Source organism: Paramormyrops kingsleyae, chromosome 25 (assembly GCF_048594095.1).
Source record: "Paramormyrops kingsleyae isolate MSU_618 chromosome 25, PKINGS_0.4, whole genome shotgun sequence".
Lineage (NCBI taxonomy): Eukaryota > Metazoa > Chordata > Actinopteri > Osteoglossiformes > Mormyridae > Paramormyrops > Paramormyrops kingsleyae.
In genome coordinates, this window is record NC_132821.1 from 17,871,294 (window position 1) to 17,897,622 (window position 26,329).

General features: G+C 39.5%; 1 protein-coding gene across 1 annotated transcript; it reads right to left on the reverse strand.

Moving 5' to 3' along the window:
• Window positions 1–16,838: 16,838 nt before the first annotated feature.
• LOC111845778 (fibroblast growth factor 18-like) lies at window positions 16,839–25,211 on the reverse strand. Its single transcript, XM_023815439.2, has 5 exons — window positions 24,576–25,211; window positions 24,393–24,429; window positions 21,681–21,858; window positions 19,007–19,113; window positions 16,839–18,367 (listed from the first exon to the last, which is right to left on the reverse strand). Exons 1-5 carry the CDS (start codon window positions 24,605–24,607, stop codon window positions 18,089–18,091), a joined length of 633 nt encoding a protein of 210 aa, XP_023671207.1. The 5' UTR covers window positions 24,608–25,211; the 3' UTR covers window positions 16,839–18,088.
• Between the last annotated feature and the right edge of the window lie 1,118 nt (window positions 25,212–26,329).

The window sequence follows — 26,329 nt, forward strand, 5'->3', positions numbered from 1 at the left end:
CATGCTACCGTGTGTGAAGTATCGCTTTTTTATCAGTCTAGCTCTTTTTTTTTTCGCAACATTTTAGTGGTGCAGGCAGATGCTCCCGCAGATGAAAAACACAGGTGCTTCAATGTGGTTTGCCCTGGAGCTCCTGGTTACACTATAGTAACTGCTCATTTAGCAGCCCTGATCAACTGTTTACTATGACTTTTACGGGGGAATGGGCGGGTGAACACATATCAAAAACATATGACAGATGTAAGATGTAGAGCAGCCCTGCTGACATCCACATGAAGAGGCTGCATACTCTTCAGTTTGTTTGTCCCTTATAGCAATGAAGTTGTCATGGCTCTCTTAGGTCTAACCAATATATCACTGTCATTACGCCTTCTTTTGGATCTTATTCAAAGCCTGGAGGTACAAATCATTTGGACAAGTCATGTGATATTAACTTACTAATTAGAGTTAATTAATATTATACAAGGGTACTGTGGAGTTCTCGAATCTGAAGGGTGTTGATTAATTTTCTGTAACCACACACGTAGTGCCGGCCGGGCGAATCACTGCAATAAATCAATGCGCGATCATAATCCTTTATTCTAAGTAACATTATTTAACGGAAATTATAAAAGCAAGGAAATTGCTGTAAGTTATTCATACAACATCAGTGCTTCAGGCCAAGGACTTAGACCTTTGGTCAATCACTAAATACCAAAATGATTCAGCCTATCAAAGCAATGCCCCTGTAACTCTTTACAGTCTTGTTTCTCCTGCCTAAATGAGACAGTTTTAGTAATCAGTGAATGCAGCTGAATATGAGCAGGTACATAAAGCTAAAGTAATAAAACGATGGTCGAGTATATATTTATATATTTGCTGTTGTTGTCATTCCACATGCATCCTGTCAGCCCCGGCTTTTTACTGTAACCATGACGGCACCATGCCCACACAGAAATCTGCTTCGGCTGTCATACTTTGTTAAATGTCCAACAACTTTGCTGTGTTGTAAGAGGATTCAAAATAGACATGCTGCTGATGACATGGCAAAGTGAGGCGTAGATCTCGAAAGCAGAAACAAAAACTAAGAAAAAAAGCACAAACTACTTGTCGGGTTATTGCTATGACACGTGCATATCCACTGTCACCACTATGCACCTAAATAATAGTGCAGAGGTTAACTTGTAGGGGGTGTATGTATATATTGACTTAGGCTGGTGCTGGGAGGAGCTACTGAGTGGGAAGGAAGTCTTCTGCAGGAAAATAACAAACCTAGATTGCGCGCGTTATCTCAAGGTTGCTGGGTATAATGTCTACAAAAGTAGCTCCCTTATCACTGTAAAATTCCTCACTCATGCTCCCTGATGGTGAGGAAAATGGCCAAGAGCAGTGAAGTCTGTCAGTGGGCACTGTACTTCACTGTATTCCTCTGTACCTCTGGTTCCATTGGTAACTAATGAGATTTATAAATAAAAATTATTAATTCTTTACACTTGAAATAATATAGAAACCTTTCCTGGAGCAGACTGTAAAATGTGTAAAAAAAAGTGCTAGTGGTATATTCACAGTGCATATCATAATTACAGTATTATTACCCTAATATAAATTTTGGTAGAGTTCCTTAGAAAATACCAGCAACCAAGACATCCCATAATTATTTACAACGCAAGTGTACCTGGTAAATTTAAATATTTGACAGCAATAGCTGACCAGGAAGCAAGGATAAACCTTCATGGTTTTACCTACATAGAGATTCCTACTGAAGAAATGAAAACAGACAACAGTTTAAAAACTGTTGTAAAATGGTATTTTTCAAATGCTTATTCTTGTCAGGGTCGCAATGAGGTCCGGAGTCTATCCCAGGCAAGGCAGGACATTCACTCACAATCTGCCACTACTAGCAAGTTAGAAACACCAACAACTGCATGTATCTGGACTATCGTGTGTGACAGACGGAGACCATGCAATCTCCATACACAAAGAACAAAGGTACGATTTAACACCCCCAACGCTGGATTTCTGAGGCAACAATGCTGTTCATTGAGTCACTGTGCTACCCAAAATATCTCATTTGGTGGGGAAAAAAACTTACTTGAGTACCTGACAGGAGAAAATCTGATCCCTGGTTAGCCTGGCAGTAGACTGTGTGTGACAATCCCTCCTTGTAATTTTTGACATAAATTACCATGAATTGTGTTTGCAACCCTCTAACTCAGGGGTGGGCAATCTTATCTGCAAGGGGCTGGTGTGTATGTGGGAATTTGCTGCAATTCCCTAATTAGATTACTAATTAGAGGACTGATTGGCTGAAGAGTCCTCACACCTCTGATTGAACAGCTGACCTAAAGGTTATCCCAAAAACCTGCATACACACCAACCCTTTGCGGATAAGATTGGCCACCCCTGCTCTAGCTCATTGGCACTCATGGGAATTCTGCCAAGGAGTGAAAGAGCATTCCAGTATGGAGACATTCCCGCTCTGGCCAGCAATTGATTGTGGGAGCAAATTCTCTTTGATGAAAGGAGAAGGGAGGGAGAAGGTGGACAAGAAGGTGGGCTGGAAGAGTCCAGCATTTAAGGCCACATCGCTGACTGTCTGCGGCACTGCAGAAAGGTCGCTGGTGGTTCTCTGCAAAATTACTGACCTGCTTAGTCAGCTTTATTAGTTTTAGACAAATCTGGTCTTGTTGATTGTGAGCTGAGTGGCGAACCAAGTTTCACAGTCCTCTCTGAGGGATGTTGTTCGAGGACATGGGATTTGGATGAACCACTACACATGGTAGATGTTTTGGCTTGATATCTGCACACGTGTCCCAAAAATGTGGGTTCTGAGGACTTAAAACATGGACACAATGGGAATAATATGGACACAATGGGAAATGTCATGTAGTCCTGAACTGTATAAGGTCATTTGGGACTGCTGGGATTGGGGCAATAGAACCTTTCAATGAAAGGAACTCTGCCATGACAATGAATTTTATTATTGCCTGCTCTTTCATTATCAATTACACTTTTTTTCAATGACAATGTCTATTTGGGGGTGAGCAAATTTACACCTGATTGACATGAGGAAGGGGGGGGGGGGAGAGGAAAAAAGAGGTTAAGCTAAAAGCAGACATGGAAAATCCCAGAAAAGAGAGACTGTTTTTGCTTTTTGGCATTTATAATATGAAGGACACTCAGCAATGAGCTATTAAAATTAAGCACAACTGCTTATAAATAACAAAAAGGGAGATTACCTGATTGTAAATTACCAACTTCATTTTATAACCTGATCCTGAAGGCGTAAGGCCTTGTCAGACAATATTTTTCTGCTAAGAAGCACCGGCTCAGCCTCTGAAAAGACTCCATACATGAGGTAGCAAGAAGAATCCATCAGAAGTCAAAAGAACCTAGACTGGGGGGGAGAATAAAGTATTTATTTCTCTTTTGCCCTCCTGTTCAGTGATCCGAGTCAGTGCACATAAAAGCCACTGTGTATCCCCACTGCACAAAGAATCCAACCAACTGGCCTAAACATGGAGCAACTATGATGGCGCCAGACAAAAGGTACCAACCTGTAAACAATGTGTTACTATATCACTTTCCGTGGAAAAGGAGGCACGTGGAAGAGAGAATAGCAGCTTAACGCTGTCAGCTTTGCAAGTGTGTGAAATGTGTGTGCTGTTTCGCTTTTTCCTCCTCCTTTGTATGTAAGTTGAGTATTATATTGCTAAAACACATTGACTCCAAAGTTCTGCTTGGATCAAAGATACGACTGCATTTTAGAGGCCAATTTCAGCATTGGAAAGTCACGTCCTTGGTTGAGGGACCAGGGGAGGGCTTTGAGAAACCCGCGATAAGCCAATCTTTTGTCGTTTTTAAAAGGAGTACATTTTATCATTTTTACCAATGTTAGAGGACCAAAGGGATAGATTTGGGCTTCTGTTAAAGAAACATATAGGTCACTTACTGTCAAACTCTTGTTCTTGTTCAGGTAGAGTCCCCATCTCCCAGAATCCCTTCCTATCAATTCCACTGTTGTCAGTATCACCTTGCATGTCAATGTGTACTGATTTAATACAATGTAGTGGTATTTAAAATTACGTTAGATTTACGTTTTTTTCTTTCCGAAACTAATACAAACATCACAAAAGATACTGTAACAAGGGTAATGGAGAAATTATGACATTAATCATGTGTCCTGTGAAACTTGTTTACATGGCCTACTATTCCACAGGTATACCTCAACGCAAGCAGCCTGCCATCATTGTGCAGGGGAAATGCCTATGAGTGTATTACCTGGCCAGTGCAATAAGATGATCTAAGATGATCTGGCTAATGGTATTTTCATAGTTATGATTGCATACACAGCCTTCACAGGGAAGGGAGATTCCAGTCAGAGGAATTGCCAATGAATGAACAGGATTATAAACATGACAGATCAGCAGCACACACCACAGAGCAACAGCATGCAAATTTCCCCCTTAAATCTGAACCAGGGCCACACCTGCATCTCACGTGTTACCTTAAGAGAAAGACATACTTTTTAAAGGCACATCATAGGCTTCTTAAAGTCACATTACATGCTTTTTAAATCACATCACATCTGCATGTCATGTGACCTGAAGTTTATTCATTTTACACGGCATAAGCTGTACACCACATTCAATTCATTCAGTTAATCATGTAAATTATATACAAGGGCTCCAAAGAACACACCTGGATCCACATACGATTCATATCAAATTCCGGGTTATTCACATACTTATAAAATCATCACCTCTGTGAATCAGTTTTCAGCGTATCCAAAAAGGTAATTAACAAGAATTACCATGCCATTACCAGCTTTTATTTTATTGTAAAATATCATTTTAAAGGGTACCACAGAATTTAACTGCAAAACTGAAGTTCTACACTTTCCCATACCTAGAACACGCCTAGAACATTGTCATTGTAGCATCAGGCTGATGCTGTGCCATCACTTACACTCACCTAAAGGATTATTAGGAACACCATACTAATACGGTGTTTGACCCCCTTTCGCCTTCAGAACTGCCTTAATTCTACGTGGCCTTGATTCAACAAGGTGCTGAAAGCATTCTTTAGAAATGTTGGCCCATATTGATAGGATAGCATCTTGCAGTTGATGGAGACTTGTGGGATGCACATCCAGGGCACGAAGCTCCCGTTCCACCACATCCCAAAGATGCTCTATTGGGTTGAGATCTGGTGACTGTGGGGGCCATTTTAGTACAGTGAACTCATTGTCATGTTCAAGAAACCAATTTGAAATGACTCGAGGTTTGTGACATGGTGCATTATCCTGCTGGAAGTAGCCATCAGAGGATGGGTACATGGTTGTCATAAAGGGATGGACATGGTCAGAAACAATGCTCAGGTAGGCCGTGGCATTTAAACGATGCCCAATTGGCACTAAGGGGCCTAAAGTGTGCCAAGAAAACATCCCCCACACCATTACACCACCACCACCAGCCTGCACAGTGGCATGATGGATCTCATTCTGTTTACGCCAAATTCTGACTCTACCATTTGAATGTCTCAACAGAAATCGAGACTCATCAGACCAGGCAACATTTTTCCAGTCTTCAACTGTCCAATTTTGGTGAGCTCGTGCAAATTGTAGCCTCTTTTTCCTTTTTGTAGTGGAGATGAGTGGTACCCGGTGGGGTCTTCTGCTGTTGTAGCCCATCCACCTCAAGGTCGTGCGTGTTGTGGCTTCACAAATGCTTTGCTGCATACCTCGGTTGTAACGAGTGGTTATTTCAGTCAAAGTTGCTCTTCTATTAGCTTGAATCAGTCGGCCCATTCTCCTCTGACCTCTAGCATCAACAAGGCATTTTCGCCCACAGGACTGCTGCATACTGGATGTTTTTCCCTTTGCACACCATTCTTTGTAAACCCTAGAAATGGTTGTGCGTGAAAATCCCAGTAACTGAGCAGATTGTGAAATACTCAGACCGGCCCGTCTGGCACCAACAACCATGCCACGCTCAAAATTGCTTAAATCACCTTTCTTTCCCATTCTGACATTCAGTTTGGAGTTCAGGAGATTGTCTTGACCAGGACCACACCCCTAAATGCATTGAAGCAACTGCCATGTGATTGGTTGATTAGATAATTGCATTAATGAGAAATTGAACAGGTGTTCCTAATAATCCTTTAGGTGAGTGTATATCATGTAGGCTTTCTTATCAAAATATTTTGTTTCAACTTTCATCAAAATATTTCAGTAACCTTGGATATCTGCCATAGCATTTGGATGGTTGATTTTAGATGACGGACCTAGTTCATTCTGAAGAGTTCTTAGAAATTCTCTAACATCACAGATTAAAACTCCGGCATTTTCAGCTGAATGCAGGCGGATTTGACTGGAGCCGGTCTTCATTCAGCTGTGATTTTTCGCAGTGTAGATGTTTTATGGGGATTTTGCTTAGATAACACCTGATGGAAACATGATTGGGGGGGGGGGGGGGGAGCCAGTTATTTAAGTAAACAGAATTATACAGCACATATTTAACTCTTGGGCTGCTTGTTTGCATTTTTTATTTATGGTTTTCCTGACTTGCACTGACTTTTTGTTACATTTTATCTGTGATGGCTTGGGGCGCCATCCTGGGTTATTCCATCGCTTGGGAAAAGCTACAGAGCCCCGCGACCCTGCATAGGACAAGCAAGTATAGAAAATGAATAAATGAATTAAAAAGGAGCAATTTGTCCTGTTCTTATACATTACATGCAGTGGGGTTATAATGTGGGGATTAGGATTAATCACAGGCCCTAATCACGGGCCCTAATCACAGGCCCTAATCACAGGTCCTAGAAAATTTGCAACATGATTGAATTGATCTGGGTTGGGTGCCTATTATAATAAGCTTTCATGGGGCCAAAAATCTCTAGCAGTGCCTCTGATTATTTATCTTTCACATGCTTTGATAATAATGTGTGTTAGTTGTATATCATGTGTCGTATTAATCTTTTTGACACACCCATAGATTGTTTTTTTCCCAGTAGTATGACATTATATTATTCACTGAAATAATTTATAGCTCCATATGTAACAATGCCAATCAGAACACATTTTAATGGCTTAATTAAGTTAATTTAGAAAAAGACTATGCCAACTGATGCCCGAGGCCATGTACTTCTAGAGGGCCACCTAGAGGAACATGGACCAGGATCTGTTCAGCCATGTGGAGATCCCTAAAGATATCCTCAAGGACCAGAGCATGGTGAACTGTCAGATGTTCTGATGTGTCATCGATGAGGACAGCCAAAAGTCGGGCTTGATCTCTCCCTATGTCCTCTTCATTTTCTGGGAAATTCTCCAAGTCTTCCTTTTGAATTCTTCTTTATTCTGAAGACTGCTCAATGTGGCAAAGGTAGCCATTGAGTTGCAACACCCACCATGTCAGATGACAGTGGATTATGTCTGGGAGATGAGGAAAAGGTTTGAAAAGACCATGCAGATCATCAGGGACACAAAAAGCACCTTGCAGTGCTGCAGTGACTTCCATCCACCAAATCAGGTCGGCAGAATCAAAAGCTACTACATGTGTTGCATGGAACTGATCAAGCATCTAGGTAAAGCCTAGACCTAAACCTCACTAAAGGTTATCCAAGGTACCTTTTTGTCAGGGTCAGCATCCGTCCGACCCTACCCTTCGTGCCTCTACCCTGTTTGGCCAGCAGGTGTCGCCTGCCATCCTGCCATTTTACTCCTTGTCTAACCCTTATGTGTTCCCCTGCTCCTTGGACTAATACATGGGTCAAGGTGTTGAGTATGTGGCACAGAGGCTGTAACCCTATAGTCCAGGGTTCCAAGTCAGCATCACCTGTTTCGTATAATTATTATTTTTTGTTGTTCCTGGTGTTTGTTATTGGTTCTTTGCTTCCCTATTTTGGTTTGTCCTGCTTGTGTCCTGTTTAATTTTCCTCTTAATCTTTCCTAGTGTAGTCAGCCATTTGTTATGTCCTGTAGTCTATTAAATGGGTTAAGTTGTGATCACTTGTCAATTAATTGTTTAGAAAGGAAGGATCTATCACACAAGTGTCACCATATTGCTTTTATCATCGATACGGGGCAAGCAGTGAGCTTTGTTTGGAGCTATCTTCTCTTTTCTGGATTCTCTTTTCTGAATCCTTGTATCTTGCGTGCCAGAGACAAATCTGCCGTGTTGATTCTCCACTTTAGTTATGCTGTTTTGGGGTCTCATTACTATGACCTGATTCATGTGTTTTGTGTTGATGTGTTGTTCTTGTCCACTGGTTCCACCTATCTGCCACTCAGAGTCCTCTTTCTTGCATACCTCTTTCAAGCTCTGCCTGTCCAGTAGGCATCTGTAAGTCCTATCAGTTCCCTGTGTTTTGTGATGTCCTGCCTCACAGGCTCAGGAACCACCAGGCAGGAAAGCTTGGTGGGACAATCTGCTTTGGGGTGCTTTGTGTCTATGTTCTGTCTCATCAAGGAACAATAAATTATTGAATGCCTTTTCATGGCAAGATTTGTTTGTTGGCTTTCATGTCTTATTTCTGAACAGATTCAATAAGGCAAGATTTTGATCTGTTTCTGCACAATTGCCCTTCTACAAGGAGAAGTGACTAAGTTGATCAAAATATTTATGCTATACCAGAAAAAAGCTCACACCCATTAAAGTCTTGGAGAATATATAATCATTATTCACAACCATAATTAACGTCATAGCAGCATCCACAAGCTGGCATGGAAGCGCTAAATTGTGAAATCTTAGCTTTAGGGCAAAGACTTTTGAGCCAGTTAATCAATGATCTCAAGCATTTGCCTTTTGTCTGATTAATGACTACAGTAATGTTGGAAAGTCCCGTAAGTAAAAGATAAAAAGCTCTCTCCACTGATGTGTTTCCGTGCACAGTTGGGAGTTGGTTCCCTCCGTCCAGGTGACTGATAATGAATTATTTAAAATACTCAGCTATGATATACAACTTACTTCCTAAGGCAACAGGAGATCGTTTGCAGAAAGACCTGGGCTTCTGTGGAAAAGGTTGGTTTCTGAGATCCAATTAGGGGAAATCACAGCATTTTAAAGGAGGTGCCTAAATTAAACTGCTACAGATGAGCATCTTATTATAGGCATTGTTATAAAATCTCAGAAAAGATTATGCTAGTACAAGTATTAAGAAAAGAAAATTAATGTGGAAAAATAATGCTCACTCCTTTGCTATGCATCATTCGCAAAACCCATTTGATTTAATTTCCACAATAAATTACCATTTCTCTCACCCTTCTGGCAATATTCTTCACTGAGGCAACCATATATACAAAACAAATGCTTTTGTACTAACAGGAACATTCTTTTCAGCACTATAGGTTTAGGTGGTTCCATTAATAACAGTACAGCGTATTAAATGTACATATCATTGAATTAATACATGCAACAATGTACTATTCTGGTCCTCATTAATTAGACACCAATGAAGAAATGTGAGGTAAAATAATATTAGTACTGCATCAGATAGTGTCCTGTTTATATAATGAAGCAAGATGTTGTGTAGAATGCACTTGTGTAAATTGGGCAATAAATACTTAAACTTATAGAAAAGGGACATATTCTGCATTCATTTAAAATATTCCATTAATTAGAAGTATACAAAATTCCAGAGTATTTTATGGAGTACACTGGGATTATACAAATTTGGAATGTGTTATAGAGCCTTACATTTTGAGTGGTTTTTCACAAATATCTTACAATGAATACAAAGTTGACTAGCTGTTATCCTGTGGGAAATCAGAAAGTTTCAAAGGAAACCAGTCCTCAGGGACCCCCAGACAGTAAATATTTTTGCTCCCCCCAGCTCCCCTGCCAGACAATCCACATATCTGCTCCCTCCCAGGTGGAAGAACAGTTGAGAATCACTGCTTTAACTCACAAAATCACACAATTTGAATGAGAGAATTCCTTTCTGCTTTGGGACAAGACTAAATATAATATCACATTGCAACTAATTTCCACATAACGAGAGAAGTGGTATTCCACGTATAAATTAATTACGTGCATGTTTTATTTAGATAGATAGATAGATAGATAGATAGATGTGTGTGTGTGTGTGTGTGTGTGTGTGTGTGTGTGTGTGTGTGTGTGTGTGTGTCATTTTACAAATAATTTCTTTTTGGTTAATAAAATACTATCAATAAAAAAGTCCAATAAATTATTTAGCATCTTGCACTTCACTACACTTCACTGTAGTAAAAAAGCTTCTACAAAGTGAACTTCCGTATATAGTTATTTTACTTTATGTTCTTGGTAACTAAATATCTTGCAATGATAGACATGATGCAGAAAAATATTTAGGATTTTCTGGCAAACCGACAGGGACATTCCCAGATGTGTGAAAGGAACCTTTCAGATGCTGTTCTTTCAAATAAAAACAGGAGAACAGGGTTGTGCTTCTGAAAGGTCGCTAAAGCATTCCGCGTTTCGACGGTGAGCCTCAGAGGCTGTGATGCGGAGGGCATGAGCAGGGAGAGCTGCCAATAGCCTGTTGGGGGTGGGAAATTCCCAGGTGGGACCCAAGGGCGGTGGGATGGACAGCAAACATTCGCTGTGTGTTTGAAGTACATGAGGGCAGCCATTATCCTTAAGGGCTTTAATGAAAACAGTGCAACAACAATAGCTATCATAATACTATTATAGTTTCAATATAGTTTTTCATATGATAATGGTATTATATTGCTCCTGCTGTGTGTCCTGTGCTTCTGCAATGTAATCCAGACTCAACATGGACCGGTACAAGATAGGTGCTGTGGAAAGTGGGTGGATGGAGATTTTCTATTCAAATTTCTGAATGTTTATTTGGGTATTAATTTGTTTGCTTATTTTTTAATTATTATTATTATTATTATTATTATGCTTTTGCTTGATTGCTCCTTTTCCGCTCCTTACTCACTAGGAAGTCACTGATTGTGTTCTTGCACATGTGATACTATACAAGATGATACAACACAGTCTGACAAATGAAACTTTGCGAAGAGAAATAAGACCTTTCCTTGCTGAACTGAGAGCAGCCAGAATTGCAGAGTATTTACGCGTAGTTAATAATTTTATGTAAATAATGTTTTGCAGTTGATATTAGTCAAGACACAGTAAGCCAAATGCAATTCTTGAACAAAACCTTCAGAAAAATAAATGGATTATTGGAGTAAAATATAAAGTGAATATACATTCACTGCCATAAAAGTTGACATCCATCCTCTTACAGTATACTACATAGTGCTCCTATGCTCCATATACTCCATACTGCTCTAATACTCCATATACTCCATAGTGTTCCCATACTCCATACTGTATACTCCGTGATGTTCCCATACTCCATATACTCCGTGATGTTCCCATACTCCATACACTCCATAGTGCTTCCATGCTCCATATACTCCGTGGTGCTCCCATACTCCGTACACTCCATAATGCTCCCATACTCCCTATACAGTCAGCCCTCATGCATTCGCGCTTTGTAATTCGCAAATTCGCTGATCCACGAAAATTTCATTCTACTGTTTTTTATTAAATATTTTGAATGAAATGGAATTAAAATGTTTTGGGAGCATGACTGGGGTCATTTTTAAGGTTTAAACTATAGAACTAAGCACATATTACCATTTTTAGTGACTCTACCGAACATCCGCAAATCCTCCTCATTCACGACGGGTTCTGGAACCTAACCTCGTGAATGTCCGAGGTCTGACTGTACTCCATACTGCTCCCATACTCCATACACTCCATAGTGTACATACAAGACCGGTCTCGAGACCAATTTTTTGTGGTCTCGGTCTTGTCATGGTCTCGACTCTATTTGGTCTCGGTCTTGTCTTGGTCTCGGACATAGCGGTCTCGATGGGATGGGGAAAAAAAGAGAAAACAGCACATCCTCACAGAACAGTATCATTATTTATTATGCGCCTCAATTCAAATGCAACCAGTCAGATGCATCTATTTTAAAAACGTTACATTTTATACATTTTCTCAACGGACACTGCCAGTGTTTCACGGTCCACACACATCATACACATCGCATCATAGCGAAGTCGGCAAAGAAATGTCCGAAAAGTCTATAGCATAGTTATAATTCAAATAAATTAGGTATTTTACATTCATTAGAAAGCACGGTCTTGGAGGTACAAGTCAATCTGGAGGCTCATTCTCTTCAATTCAAAGCAAAGGATCATTACATAGCTGTATTCATAGCTTACCTGAGGCCTCTGTCCCTGGTATAAGAGACTTAATATGAACATCTTTCTGGTACATCCCATCTCTTTCCCTTGACAAGGTCTGATAAAATGGTTATAGGAGAGGATTGCTGAGAATATTATTTTCCATCAGGCCTCGTAACTATGACAAATCTGGGAGATTTTAAATGAGAGACATATGGACATATGGACAATATAATTGAAAAGATAACATGAATTTAATTTAACGAGTAATGACACTTTACAGCAATGCCTTTTTTCTCTACAGTTGATCTGAGTAATGTGATGTCGATTCTAGCCCTAGTCTGTTTTCGGTCTTGGTCTTTATCTCGCCTTAGTGTGTCTTGGTCTTGGTCTTGGTCTTGGTACCCTCAAGTCTCGGCAGTGTCTTGGTCTTGATACCCTCCAGTCTCGGCAATGTCTTGGTCTCGGTTTAGGCGGTTTTGACTACAACACTACTGCATGGTGGTGCCATGGTTGACACTGTTGCCTCACAATTCTGGAGAGCCGGATTCAAGTCTCCACCCAGGCCCTATGTGAGAGGAGTCTGCAAATTGTTATTGTGGGGGGTTTTCTGGGTTCTCTGTTTCCCCCCCACCATCCAAAAGCATTGCCAAAATTAATGTTAGTTTTACAGTAATATTAAACATTCTAGTTTACAGTTAAATTCAAATACAAAGAAGATGTGCACTAAGTGATATATAATTTTAGACACAGTACATTTTTCATATGTGGACCATCCTTTGTATCTCTGATTTCCTACAGGACGACAGCTAACCACATAAGAATATGAATTCTTTAGGGAGGGTAAGAATCCCTTTGGGGGGGGGCTTGAACATGCTTGCCCAAGGACATTGGTTCACGTTACTCGTGCCTTGTTGCCAGTCGAGTTCTGTTTCCTGAGACCCTGGTACCTTTCACAGTCCACCACTTCCTCTTTTTTCCCTTGCTTTGATGTTAAAATGGCTCTTTTAGTTCTGTTCCCACCAGTGTTATTATACTTTTGATCTTTTTATTTTTTTTTTTTAAATATCATTTTCAGTTATCATTTGAAATAATTTTATTGTGGTTTCATTAGTTTTTATTTTAAAGAAATATTTCTATTAAATTTTTCATATATTTTTTTATTTCAGCTTAAATTTTATTTCTAAATAAATATTTCCTAAAGTTGAATGTTTCTCATCTTCAGTGAATCCTATGTGAATAAACAGTGCTCATTATGTACTAATCGCCTCAAAATGGGCAAAACAAGTTCCAGGTGTTGCTACCATGGTAATCAAGCATAAAGAAATCATTACTTTTGATAATTTGCCTTTTTAAAAAATGGTAAGGGATATATTTTACATTTGTTTTCATTTTTCCACTTAATTTCTGCAGCAATATTTACAGTTTTGTTATTGTAGTTTAATTTTATTTTTGTGTCATTTCTGTTTAGGAACATGTTTTTTTATAGTGTCAGTTTTAGGTTCCATTACGATCACGATAATAACTGTAGTTCCGACCACTATTTTGCAAACCCATCTCCATTCCCAAACCCAAATACATTTTCTGTTTCTCTCTCTTATCCTTGTGTCAGGTGGCTTTGCTGACTGTCCCACCCAAGCCACCGTCACAGAGACAGAGAGAATTAGAATTGTAGCTTCACTCTGGATCAGATAGGGAGGACTGTTGACAGATGCAGAAAGGCCAATCAGAAGGGAATTGCAGTACTCAAGATATGAGATTATCAGGATCTCAAACGACTGAGAGAACATCATGGGGAACAGACTTATTCTTTAGATCTCCTAGAGGAAGTGCATGTTGATAACTACTATATCATGCTGGAAAGGATGCCCTAATTTGATGGTGAGGGGGGAACAATGACCGACAATATCAAAAGTAGCTAAAAGATCAGGATGGGTGCTGGGTTTAAAGCTTTGCTGGCAGGAGTCAACTGTCTCCTGCCTTGATGTTCAGTGAGTAGTTGAGGTTTAGGGGAAGAGCACTTGATGTTTATAATAAATTTCAAATCATGTCTTGCTTCTCTGCCACGGGACCAGTCCTGACAAGTAAACCGAACAGATGAAGATCGATGCAAATGATTACAATTCTGTAGGGAGTGCCATAGTCTCACAGATGCAGGCTTTTTTGTCTATTTGGCCTGTATGTGTGTGTGTGTGTGTTGTCATGTTTATATTACATTATGGGGACAAAATGTCCCCACAATGTGATAAAATCCTGTTATTTTGACTTTGTGGGGACATTTTTTCGGTCCCCACAAGGGGAAACTCAATTTTATAAAAATCAAATAATGCAATCAAAAAACAAAAAAATAAAACAGGCTGGGTTGGGGTTCAGGTTGTCATAGTTGGGATTAGGGTTATGCCCATGGAAATGAATGGGGAGTCCCCACAGTGATATAGATACCTAATGGGGATGTTTTTGCTCTCCCACAACTACCTGGCAGACAGTCCACATTTTTCTTCCTACTGGAAGCTTGGAGGGACCAAAAACATGGACCGTCTTGGGGGGCCCAAGGACTGGGTTTAGAAACTCTGAAGTAATACATATCTGAAACTCTCATCCTTGACTAGTGCTTTAGGTTTCGGTGTCAGCACTTTAGTGCTCTTGAAATCCTGGGTTAGGGCTTTAGGGCTACCCCAACTTGGTGCTTGAAGGAAGGAATGTGTGGATCAAAAGGCTTTTATCATTAGCGACACCCTGCATTCCCCTTACTCTTCAGGATTTTCTTATGTCGCAGGTGCAGATGGGCAGACCTTCAAAATAAAGACTTCCTGACTTTTTCTTTCAAGTAACGGTGGTGAATGTGGTCCCCAGCAGAGACAATGCATAAACCTCCAGGTGGTGTCAGAAGTGAAATATTAAGCCCACATAAGTGTCACCAACCCTAGTAAACCTGCATCATACTCAAGAGTCCCCTTTCACATCATTATACACATTGTGGAATCCAGAAGACTTTCTACTCCTACAACTCTCAAGCATATTATATATATCGAGAGTATGCCTTAACGCTAGCTAGAGAAGCCTAATGTCTTTTATAAGGCCACCTACTGTGGTATTACTGTTTTGCGCCAAGTGCTCACTGTTTCCCTCTAGTGGTGATTTCCTCCTAGCTGCTTTCTTCAAAACAGTATTTAAGATTGTCCTGAAATACAGAGATAACACAGAAATTTCCGGCAATATCGTTTTGTAGTTTTTGCACAACTTTCACTCAATACACAGCTAACATTCTTAAAATATTTTACATACTATTCTCTGTTTGTTTTGTTTCTCAGCAATTCAGTGTAGTTTTCTGCTCTGATATTGACAGATTCCATTGCGTGCTTGTAACTTTCATAGTTATTACTATTTTTTTATACTTTCATTATATATTTTACTTATTTATGTATTGAACATTTATATGTCTTAATGAAAAGTGGATATTCTGATTCAGAATCATTCCTGAATTACATAGTAATCTTGTTCTTCATTTCAGGCATGGTCAGTAAGAAAAAAACCATTGTGTATATTGTAAGTAAGTTGTATATTTGCTTATATGTACAGGAATGCTGTTCTTAGTGACTGATTGTGTTTGGCTGCGATACTGTATCTTTATCTATTCAATACATTTGCCTGTGTCCATCACTTGTTAAGATACGGCATGTGCCTCAGTGATTTGCCCAATGCCAGTCGGCATCACCGATAAATGGAGGGAAGACTGTGATGTTCTTAGAATGCAAAACCTCCGTGGCAGAAGACGAGTGTTTAAGCGGCATAAACTGCTTCGTTTATTCCACACTTATAAGTACTCCTAGGCTCCTTTTAAAGAGTAAGTGAAATCCCACCTTGGCTCTGTGCAAAGTTTGCATGCTCTCTCTGTCTGTCTGTTTGCTCGGGGCTCTGTTCTTTACTCCTACAGTCCAAAAAAATGTAGTGGGGTGAACTAGCATCTCTAAATTGTCTATACCAGGTAACTGTGTGTCTTCCGGCCATTTCTCTGCCTGCGTGTTTAAAAAAGTGGTACCATTTTACAATAAGACTACCCTTATAAAGGGTTTATGAATGGATTGTAATCAGGTTATTAATTAGGTTTATACAGTTAGTAAATCATTAATTATAAACAAGTCACAACAGTTTTTTTTAAGTTATTACCATTTATAAGTCGAAAAAAGAAATAGAATTTTATCAGGAGGGAACACCCTGGTCAGCAAATTTTACTGGTTGAGCACTGAAGTGGTACCAAAATATTTAATGACGCTTTTGTTTTTTTTACTGAACCAAGTACTAAAATTTTAGTGCCCATCACCTGGTGTGTGATTACAGATTACGGATTTGCATCTGAAATTCACTGATCAAACAAGACTGATATCCAGCGTAGCTATAACTCAGTGCACGATTCTTCGCTTCGGTTCTATAACGAGTTTAAGCCAAAGCAGCAAAGGGTTACATCTGTTTAATCATATTGCTTTCATTTCTTAAATACCGTTCCAGAGGTGATGCAACAGGGCAGATCCTGCCAACAGGGCAGTAACAGCTCAGGCAGGGAATTCACTACTACAACATTTGTATATAAAAGTGCATTACTTTGTGGCCCATGCATATACGCTGTCAATACCAAATTAACTGCATTGCACATTAAAAGCCATGCCATTGCACTGTATCATTTTTAAATAAACGTCTTGCTTTATTAGCAGAGGTCAAACTATTTCAACATCCTTATTTATAAAGACAATAAATATTTCATTATAGTAATAAAAATATTTTTTGTATACTATCTTAAAATCACAAATGTATCATGTTAGTAGCTTCTCATATACACTTATCAAAACGGCAGGTGTGGACATAATGCCACCTTTATGACCCAAATACTCAGTCATGAAACAATGCTGGCTACCAACAACAGCATGTTATAATGCTGTAAAGCTGACAGGTACAACTAATGCATCACAGCGGGGGTAGGAGACCCTGATCCTGGAGTGTCAATATCCAGCATGTTCTTTATCCTATCTGATGAGTCACTATCTGCCTGAGATCAGATGTGGTTCATCAGGAACCAGGTAGGATGGAAAACCTGCTCCATACCAGCACTCCAGGATCAGGGTTGCCCACCCCTGCATTAAAGGGTTCAAGTTCATGCTGATAGGATATCCATGATCATGCCAGCTCCTGGTCAGTGGAAAGAGAAGAGACACAAGAGTAACAGCCTGCTTTTATGAACTCATTATATATCACTCCAATGCTGCTGAACTGTCAGGCACCAAACTTAGTAGGCTGGTTTCTGAGCACTGTAAAACCATTAGATTTGTGGTGAAATTTGGTTAGAAGATACTGGGAATTTCAGTAAGTTCAGCTATAGCAATATTTACGGGTTGGGTTATAATGACTCATAGGGTGCACAAAAATTTCAGCAGAAAAATGATAATCATGACGTGCGTGATGACATCAGCACATTCCACCAATCAGCTTGCAAATCCCTTAGAAAGAGCCTGCACACTTTAAAAAACATAATATTGCACTTAATAGTAAGAAAGTTATTGGAATATCTCACACTATTGCATCTCCCTCAATTTGTCTTTGTAGCATCCGAACCAAGTGTGTGTCAAGGAACACAGCAGTTTTTTGGGTTTTCCGCCGGGAAGAGACGATTTTCCCAAATAATCAAACATCCGTCCCTTTGCCCAAAGCAAAGTTATAAAGTTACATTTCCTCTGGTACTAATCTACAATACCATTAGAGAGATTTAGTGTGTTTGTTTTCTTTGGAAGTCAATGCAAAATAAATAAGAGAAAATAATACATATTATTATAGACCTGGCAATATAAAAATAGAACATATTTGAAATTTAACAGTCGATGACAAAAGGTTTCCATGGAAACGGACGTGTGCGCTCCCCATCGAGCGTCCGGTCTCTCAGTGTGTGCCGGAGCTGGCTTTCAAGCGCTGTGCCCTGCGTGTCCGTTTGGTCACGGGGGTGAAGCGGAAGTCCTCCGGCAATTCTGCTGTGCCCCCGGGGGGGCGCTTCATGAAGTGAGCCTCCTGCTGTGTCTGTGCAGTCCGTGAGCCCTTCTTGGGGCGCCCCTTGCGGTTGAATCCCAGATACCACCCCTTATACTTCACAGACAGTAACGCAGTGTAGTTATTCTCCAGAAACTCCTCGACAAAGACGCACTCCTGGCTCCTCCCGTTGCGCTGTGGAGACACGAAGAAACTGTCAGACGACTCATCGCCTTGCCGCCACATGCCCGTCCCAGACACGGGGTCGATCGGGCTGAAACAACGATGAAAGCCCATGTTAAACAACGTTACATTCAAGCCTGTTTAAATCTTGAAATCCATAAAGCAGAGAAGTGACGATGTGAATAACTAAAGACTCCAAAACAGCGCTAACCTTTTAAACTCTTAAGCCATTTCAGGCTGGTTGTTTTTGGAGACTGCAAATGAAGTGAAATATCTTTGAAATCATAGGCAGAACATGCCAAATCAATTCTTACATGCAAGGACAACCCAGCTGTTTTGGTGGGGAGACCTCTTGCCATCTATACCATTAAATTACTGATGAGCATCCTACTTTATTTAACCTATTAATAATATATTGAGTACCAATTCCATCCATCCATCCATCCATCCATCCATCACCATAACCACTTAATCCCAACCAGGGTCAGAGGGAATCAGAGCCTATTCTGGGAACAGGCAGGAATGAACCCATAAGCATAGAGGAAAGTGATACTGCTGTGTATAATGACCCATGGGGGATGTGATTGGTGTTGCAGTAATAGATTCTTATTTGTGATCATGATATATTGACAAGGCTTAAGAGAAACATACCTTTCCGATAATTTTTCCATTTCGGTTCATGCAAATGTAGTGGTCTGTCTCCATTCCTTTAATACGCACGTGACTCCCAAAGGTCTCGGTCTCAACCACCAAGACAGCTGAAAGTGAGCAAAGACATTATCATTGAAGCTGTAGGGTTATGACACAAGATAGCCTTACAGTGCGCTTCGGAGCAACAAAGAACCTTGTTCTTTTAATAATATTACTGTGTGTTTTCTAGGATAGAAGAAGAAGCAGGAAAAATAGTGGACATGGTACCAAGGGGAGCAGAAGTGTGAGTAACCATAGTTACTCAGTGAAAGCAGTGCAGTGTAAGCAGTGTTAGTAAAGTAACAGCATTACGAATGTATACACACTGTATGCAGAGTAATGTATGCATACCATGTAAGTTCTGTAATTTACACAACTGTACAGTACCAAATGTGGCAGGTGACATGGAAAGTTAATGAATCTAAGACCACCAAAGTTACACTATAGGTGTTGCATGACCCAACATGGTGGAAAAAAACAATGCTAAACATTATAGACATCAATGATATTACAGTATTCTCAAGAATAATGAAAAAGAGTTGTAACACATTCTTATATTTCACAAAGTGAGATGTTTAAACACGAGTGTAGAATCAAAAGTGCAGAGTTGGGTAATTCAGGTCCAGAGAGTAAAACCCTAGACTGGAATTTTGTTTCAACCAACCAGTTGAATACTCTGTGACTGCGACTTTTTATGCTTAACTGGTTGGTTAAAACAAAATCCTGGTCTGGATTTTTACTCTCTGGACCTGAATGACCAAACTCTGCAAAAGTGGCATCTGTATGTGTCATTCTATGATACCCCCCACTGGATAAAAAGTAATCTGTTTTAGCTATCTGCCATTCACTGCAGAAAATCCGTTCTTGAGATCAACTGTACTTCAGTTCAGTCCACCTAAGCATTAAAGATGGTCACAAGTGTAGATTTTAGCTTAACAGGAGGAAGGTCCCCTGACTACAGTATTTTCTATCTGCACAGAAAAAAACATTTAAATGAAGACTAAAACACACCAGGTAGGGAAATTTTGTACATCATCATACATCTCCAGCTTGAACTACTACAACTGCTACCAGTTGCGTGTCCCGGCATCTGCATGTAAGTCAGACGTCAGTATCAGTTAGCTGAATACGTATGCGGCCGCTCTGACTTGAGCTTTATCTTTGGGAAACGTCTTAGAATAACAACAGAGCTACATGTAATCCTCTAGTCGTGCTGTGCCAAGCTGATGCAGCCTCCGCAGGAATCTCCCCACGGGGTTTAAATGCTGGGGAGTGTTTGGTTAAGTGATTTTTTGCCACCAAGCATGTGCGCATGAACGCCCTCACTCCAGAAACACCCGGAATGTAACTATCCAGGCATTTAGCGAAAGTTGGCAAATCTCTGACGTATCACATAAGGCCAGAAATGCAGCTGTCAAACATTCAGGCAACTTTTTACTACTATATAGTGGGAACCACTGAAATAGCAGTGGAATAAGTATTAGAAATTAGAATAAGCATTTGAAATTAAACTACAGCAATGGAAATTTCTTTAAGGACTTTTAGTGAACTCAGTACAAGACCATGGGGTCTGGAGTCTATCCTAGGAGGCACAAGAATGGGAGGATGGGATCCAGTCTATTTCAGGGGGTGCACACACACACACACACACACACATTTCTATTCATATCTTTGTGGGGACCATCCGTTCATAAATATGGGCATAACCCTAATCCCAACTATGACAACCTTAACCCCTACTCAGCCCTTAAGCTTAAGCATCAGTAACCAAACAAAATATGAGACTTTTGGCATTTCACATTTTTTGAATGCATTCACAGATCTTTGCGGGGACCTGAAAAAAGGTCCCCACAATGTAAAAAAATTAAACCTAAACCTAATCCAAACACACACATACAATGGGCATTTTGGAGACACCAGTTTACCTAACTGCATGTTTGTGGAATTATGGAGTAAACCTGTCCAATATGACAGAGAGAGAGGTAAGGGGCAAGTTATTACAGCGCGTTGCCTCACCCACCACACAACGGACCATCTCAGGAATGAGAACCAGAGTGCAGCCATGCAGTGGGTGATACCTCAGCACCACACAAGCCCAAATGGACCAATGTCCAATATGAGGACAGCAAGCAAAACCCATAAAAACACAACAGGGGTAGGATTCAAGGACCCACTCCAAGAGTGACATGACAGTGCTGCCCACTGAGTGTAATAGTATATTTTTTAATTTATACTCCTGAATATAAATTGTGAAGGCATGCTATACTAAATACTACTGAAACTCATTAGCACTGCAGCATTTAATCTTGATAGGAACCTTTAGCATATTATCAGATTCATATTTAAGAAAGCTCTTAAATATCATAAAATTTATTTATTTAGTAATTGCTTTTATATAGAGAGTAGCACAACTGAGAAAGCAGGGTCTCATTTGGGGGTTCTGGGTCTTACTCAAGGGGCCAATGGAATGACATGGCTGAGCATGGAATTTTAACCAGTGACCTTCCCATCACAGAAGCAGAGTCCTAACCGGCCAAGACACACAACTGCCCCTGTTAGTATCTAAGGGAATCGAGCAGAGCATCACCACAAACATGGTGCCCTTTGGTTTTTGCACACAGGAGCACTTCCTTACCATACTGGCCCCCATCTTCCCCGTTGGCATTGACCTTCTTGCCCAAGACCTGGACGTGTCTTCCTGTGGTACGGCTGTATAGCTGGTAGATGCGTATCTGCTTCCGGCTCAGATCTTCCGGGTGTCGCGTGTGGTTCTCAATGTACAGCCGAAAGTCAGCTAACCTCTGCTGAGACTCCTGGAAAAGAAGACACGTCATTTACATGTCAACCATTTCTTTCCAGACTTTTATCTTGTCGGCAAATGTAAACAACTATAAATACATTTGGTCACAATATCCCTTTCAAATTAAATCAGATAAACATCAATGTGAATTTAATTACTGCTCATTAAGGTCACAGAAGTCAAATATTTTAAAAAATCCGTAATGGTGAGTTCAACGTTTTTATTTGTTTTCACCAGTGGTTGTTGTGTTTAGTTATACTGGCATGACACTCACAGAGTCCCTTTATAAAACATTGGTACTTTTAATACATTTCTGAATACAGTAAGCCTATGTGGTAACGTTTTGCATTAACTGCAGATTTATAATGCATTTATTATGCATTCATAAAACATTCAGTGCATCTTCATAATGCATTCATAGAAATGTTTGTCAATATCATATAATGTTTGTTATCATTATTGCATATTAAAGCTAAGGTATGTTACATGTTGCTTAAGAATGTTCTATGAATGCATTATGAAGGTGCATTGAATGTCCTGTAAATGCATTGAAAAGGTATTGTGAACGTGCAGTGAATGTAAAGCGGTACTGTCTCTTTTACAAGAGACGTGAAGAATTCCTGCTAGAGGCCACCTGCTAGACCAAGCATATTTTTGTAAGAGAATAATGATAAAGTACATATCTTAAGTTGGTTTTTTTTTCACAATACAGCTCAATGAGCCACATGTCATGTTAGGAAAGTAGGTTATCCTATACTTCATTTACAAACAATTACATACCTGAAACATGCAGTCCTTTTGGCGCTATATGTAAACAAATATCTGCCTGAGATTACTTAAGAATATACTAGAATAGCTATAAAAAAAACACAGTGTAGGAATATGGGACTGTCAACATTTCCAAGCAGTAAAAGAGGGTCTACACACACACACACACACACACATACAAGCACAGAAACACACACACAACGCACTTAGGCTTTTTTTATACGTAGACAGAGTTGGCCTACACTCTAAAATAATGATAAAAAAGTACAGTATAGTAAATACTGTACATAAACCAGTAACTTAGATGTATATTATCATAACCAAGTATTATATACAGTAAATAATTGTAAGGACTACTTATATATAATCGGCAGTGCAGTAGGTTTGTTTACACCAGCATCACCATAAATAAGTGAGTTAAGCGCTGCGCTACGGCAGGACGGCTATGACGTCACTAGGTGATAGGACTTTTCAGCTCAGACAGATCCTCAAAAGTACTGTTCAGAATATTGATTGATTGCATCAGCAGTATCCCAACTGCTGGGCTAATGTGTCGTTTTTGTTTTGTTTTGTTTTTTGTTGTTTGCTGTGATGCTTAAAAAGCGTAAACTTGCCAAAGCAATTAGTCACACATAGGAGAAATAATCTGACAACTGGTATGAAGATGCAATTAAAGCTTTATATTGGCATAAGAACAAGATCTGATTACATTAATATTAGTGTGTGTGCCAATTATTGTTAGAACATTCTGATCATACAACCTTTTAGCATCTAAACTATTTTTAAATACTGTTTCTGTTTCTCATAAGTGATGCTTTGTTATGAAAGCATTACAAAATCTAACGACATTGCTCTGGCCATTAACCAGCATTTTAAATGTATTTTAGAAGTGACGCTCCACTCCAGATGCTGGCTATATAAAGTCATTTCCAGATATCCTAGACAAAAAATAGCTATTAAATGTATGTGGGTATTTAACACAGTAAACAACATATTTAGATGGAATAAAAGGCGTGACAGTGCTATAACTCTATGTCTATATTATTTGCTAGATTTAAACAAAATGATTGCATGCTTTCATTAGATGTTCATGTTCCCTGTATCAGCCTCAGAGCAGGAAAACATGCAGACCAAAATGACAACTTCAGTTTATGAGAGATTTATAAATAATTTGTTAAAATCTTCAGATGCCTATCGGGTTTTCCTGTACTGATTCTGAAAACAGTGGACATACACTCTTCAAAAAGGTCTGTCAGCTTACTACTTTAGAAAAATGCACGGTCAAGGTACTAGAATGGAATTGGGCAATATTTGTCGTAATTTTTATTTTAAGTAATTCAGCTTAAGTATTGGTTGAAAAGGTGTACTACACGTCTTTCAGCAAAATAGGATGACGGCTTTAATACAGGTAACGATCGACACAATGTTTAATTCTACTAAACAATATTGATATAAGATTCATGCAAGACTCGTGAATATTTCGAACAAGACGGATCGATAACTATCAACTGACTGCATGGAAAGTAGTTACGTTTCATAACAAATGAGCAGTAAGTGCACGCTTAATAAGTGGGAAATGTAAATTTAAATAATAACAATTTAAAATACTAAGAGATACTAAAAAGAATACTCCTTTTTTATGATAACCATCCATCCATCCGTCGCGGAGCTTTCCTCCCATTTGCTCCCAGGTAAATACGATAAGGTTTAATTATCACCTAAGCTGTGTTCTCGGAGTAAACGTAATGATATCAGTAATGACATGAATAATAATCTTACCTGTAGCTGGAAATACAGAACTAGGAAATGTAAACACCTGCGGGGGGAGAAAAGAACAAAATAAATCACAGATAATTACACGAAATACATACCTGGATCGGCAAATGAAACTGGCGTTTAGCGACTTCTATTGGTAAGAATGTGCGCCCTGCTTTAACAAAAAGAATAAAATACAATCCTTACACGCAGATGAACCTTGAAGGGAAAAAAGGCATCTTCAGTTGCTGAAATACACCTGTCTCCAGTGTCTAAAACTGCCTAAGAAAAAGCGTGGAGCGCAGGGTCCTTAAACGGAATATTCTGGCGGAGTCCTGAAATGCCAGCGCAATGATAAGTGAGCGGTGGAGCACCGTGCCAGTGGTTGCAACATTGGGTTGCTTCCTTGTTTTTCAAATGTACCAGAAGAAAAACTGAAGAATGTATTTTGCTTCACCCAGATACCGTCTCAGTCCACATCCACAGCCCAGGCAACATATGCACAGAGCCGAAAGGGAGCTGCGAGATTCATCCAAGTGACCTGCGGGTTTCCTTCTGTTTAGGACAATCCTGCGAGTGCAACTTTTCCCTTGAAATTGTGCTGAGAAAAACGTTGGTAAAAAACGTAAAAAATATTAAATGTATCTGGGTATAGGACATCTAAATGCACAACTATTTTTTGCCTGTTTTAACAGTTCAGAAGTACTTCATAATAATACTAAGTTGGATTAAATAAATGCATTAGGTATGAAGTGATTGTAATGCCAGAAATATCAATGCAAAGACGTGAGTAACATGCCGCCGCCGGTCCTAACTGCACAGCGCATGTTGTACGGGCTGCCTGTGCAGTATCTGCGGTTAGAAAGACTTTCTGTTTTTCCTTTTCTGTTCCTAGTGGGAGGAAACTTGTTTGTCGTTTGTACTTGATAGGGCAGTATATGTAAGCACACACATACATGTAATTGTGCTGCTGTCCTGTTTTAATTTCACATCCATGACAATTTTATTAAAGACATGTTTTGATTAAGATAATGCAATATAATGCAAAGATTCATATAAAACGTTAAAATTAATAGCTAGGAGGGGTGTAACGCTACACAAAATTCAGTTCGATACAAACCTCGATTCTGGATTCACGATTCGGTTCAATTTCAAAACAATTCTTAATTTTACATTATTTTAAAAATGCAAATACAGACAATTAGGAACAGCTGTATTTGCACATTGTAAAAATGAATAAGCATGTGTAAATTAATTTTAAATCCAAAAATATAACAATCATAAAGAAATAAATCCCGAGTCTTGTACTACGGACGATGTTTGAATATCTGTAGCGATAAACACCCCTGTACCGAAATTATTTCATAGCCGGGTCTGAATTTCCTGGCAATAGCGCCTTATATGTCAGGGGGCGACTAACTTGCAGAAGCTGTTTCTGTCTTGCTTCGGTGATACACACACTGGGATAATGCCATCTCAGAAGAGTTTCTCTCTCTCTCTCTCCAGTGCTACTGTACTATTGGGAGACCAAAATGTTCCCAAACCACCGATTATGACTGCCAGTAACCATGCAGCATTAGTCGAAACCGACTCACAATCACGTACCGGTATATTTTCAGTGTTAAACATATAGGACTATCCACCCATGTCAACAAATGTATTCATTCCTTTCATTGTGCATAACGAACCGAAAATGATGTTGCAGCTCGGTATATATCTTTTTGTAACCGTACTTTTTGAGTTACCAAAATATGCATTGCTCAAAATTAACATTGGGATGCATTTCAAAATATAACCTAAATATGCAAATGACGAAGACGTGGTATTGTAGGTTGCACAATATAAACAATGATTAAGAAACCTCTCAGCCTGCCAGCATTGTGACAGTCCTCAGTGTATAGCCAGGTGATAATAATTTGATGTGAAAATATAAATCAAAATCGGCATCACAGAAAAGGAGT

Coding starts and splice junctions, on each gene's coding strand:
- LOC111845778 (XM_023815439.2), bottom strand. CDS start 24,607: ATGCCTTTTTTCCCTTCAAGGTTCATCTGCGT. Junction 21,859..24,392: donor TTCTGTATTTCCAGCTACAG/GTAAGATTATTA, acceptor CTTCTTTTCCAG/GAGTCTCAGCAGAGGTTAGC. Junction 18,368..19,006: donor ATGGAAAAATTATCGGAAAG/GTATGTTTCTCT, acceptor GTGTCTCCACAG/CGCAACGGGAGGAGCCAGGA.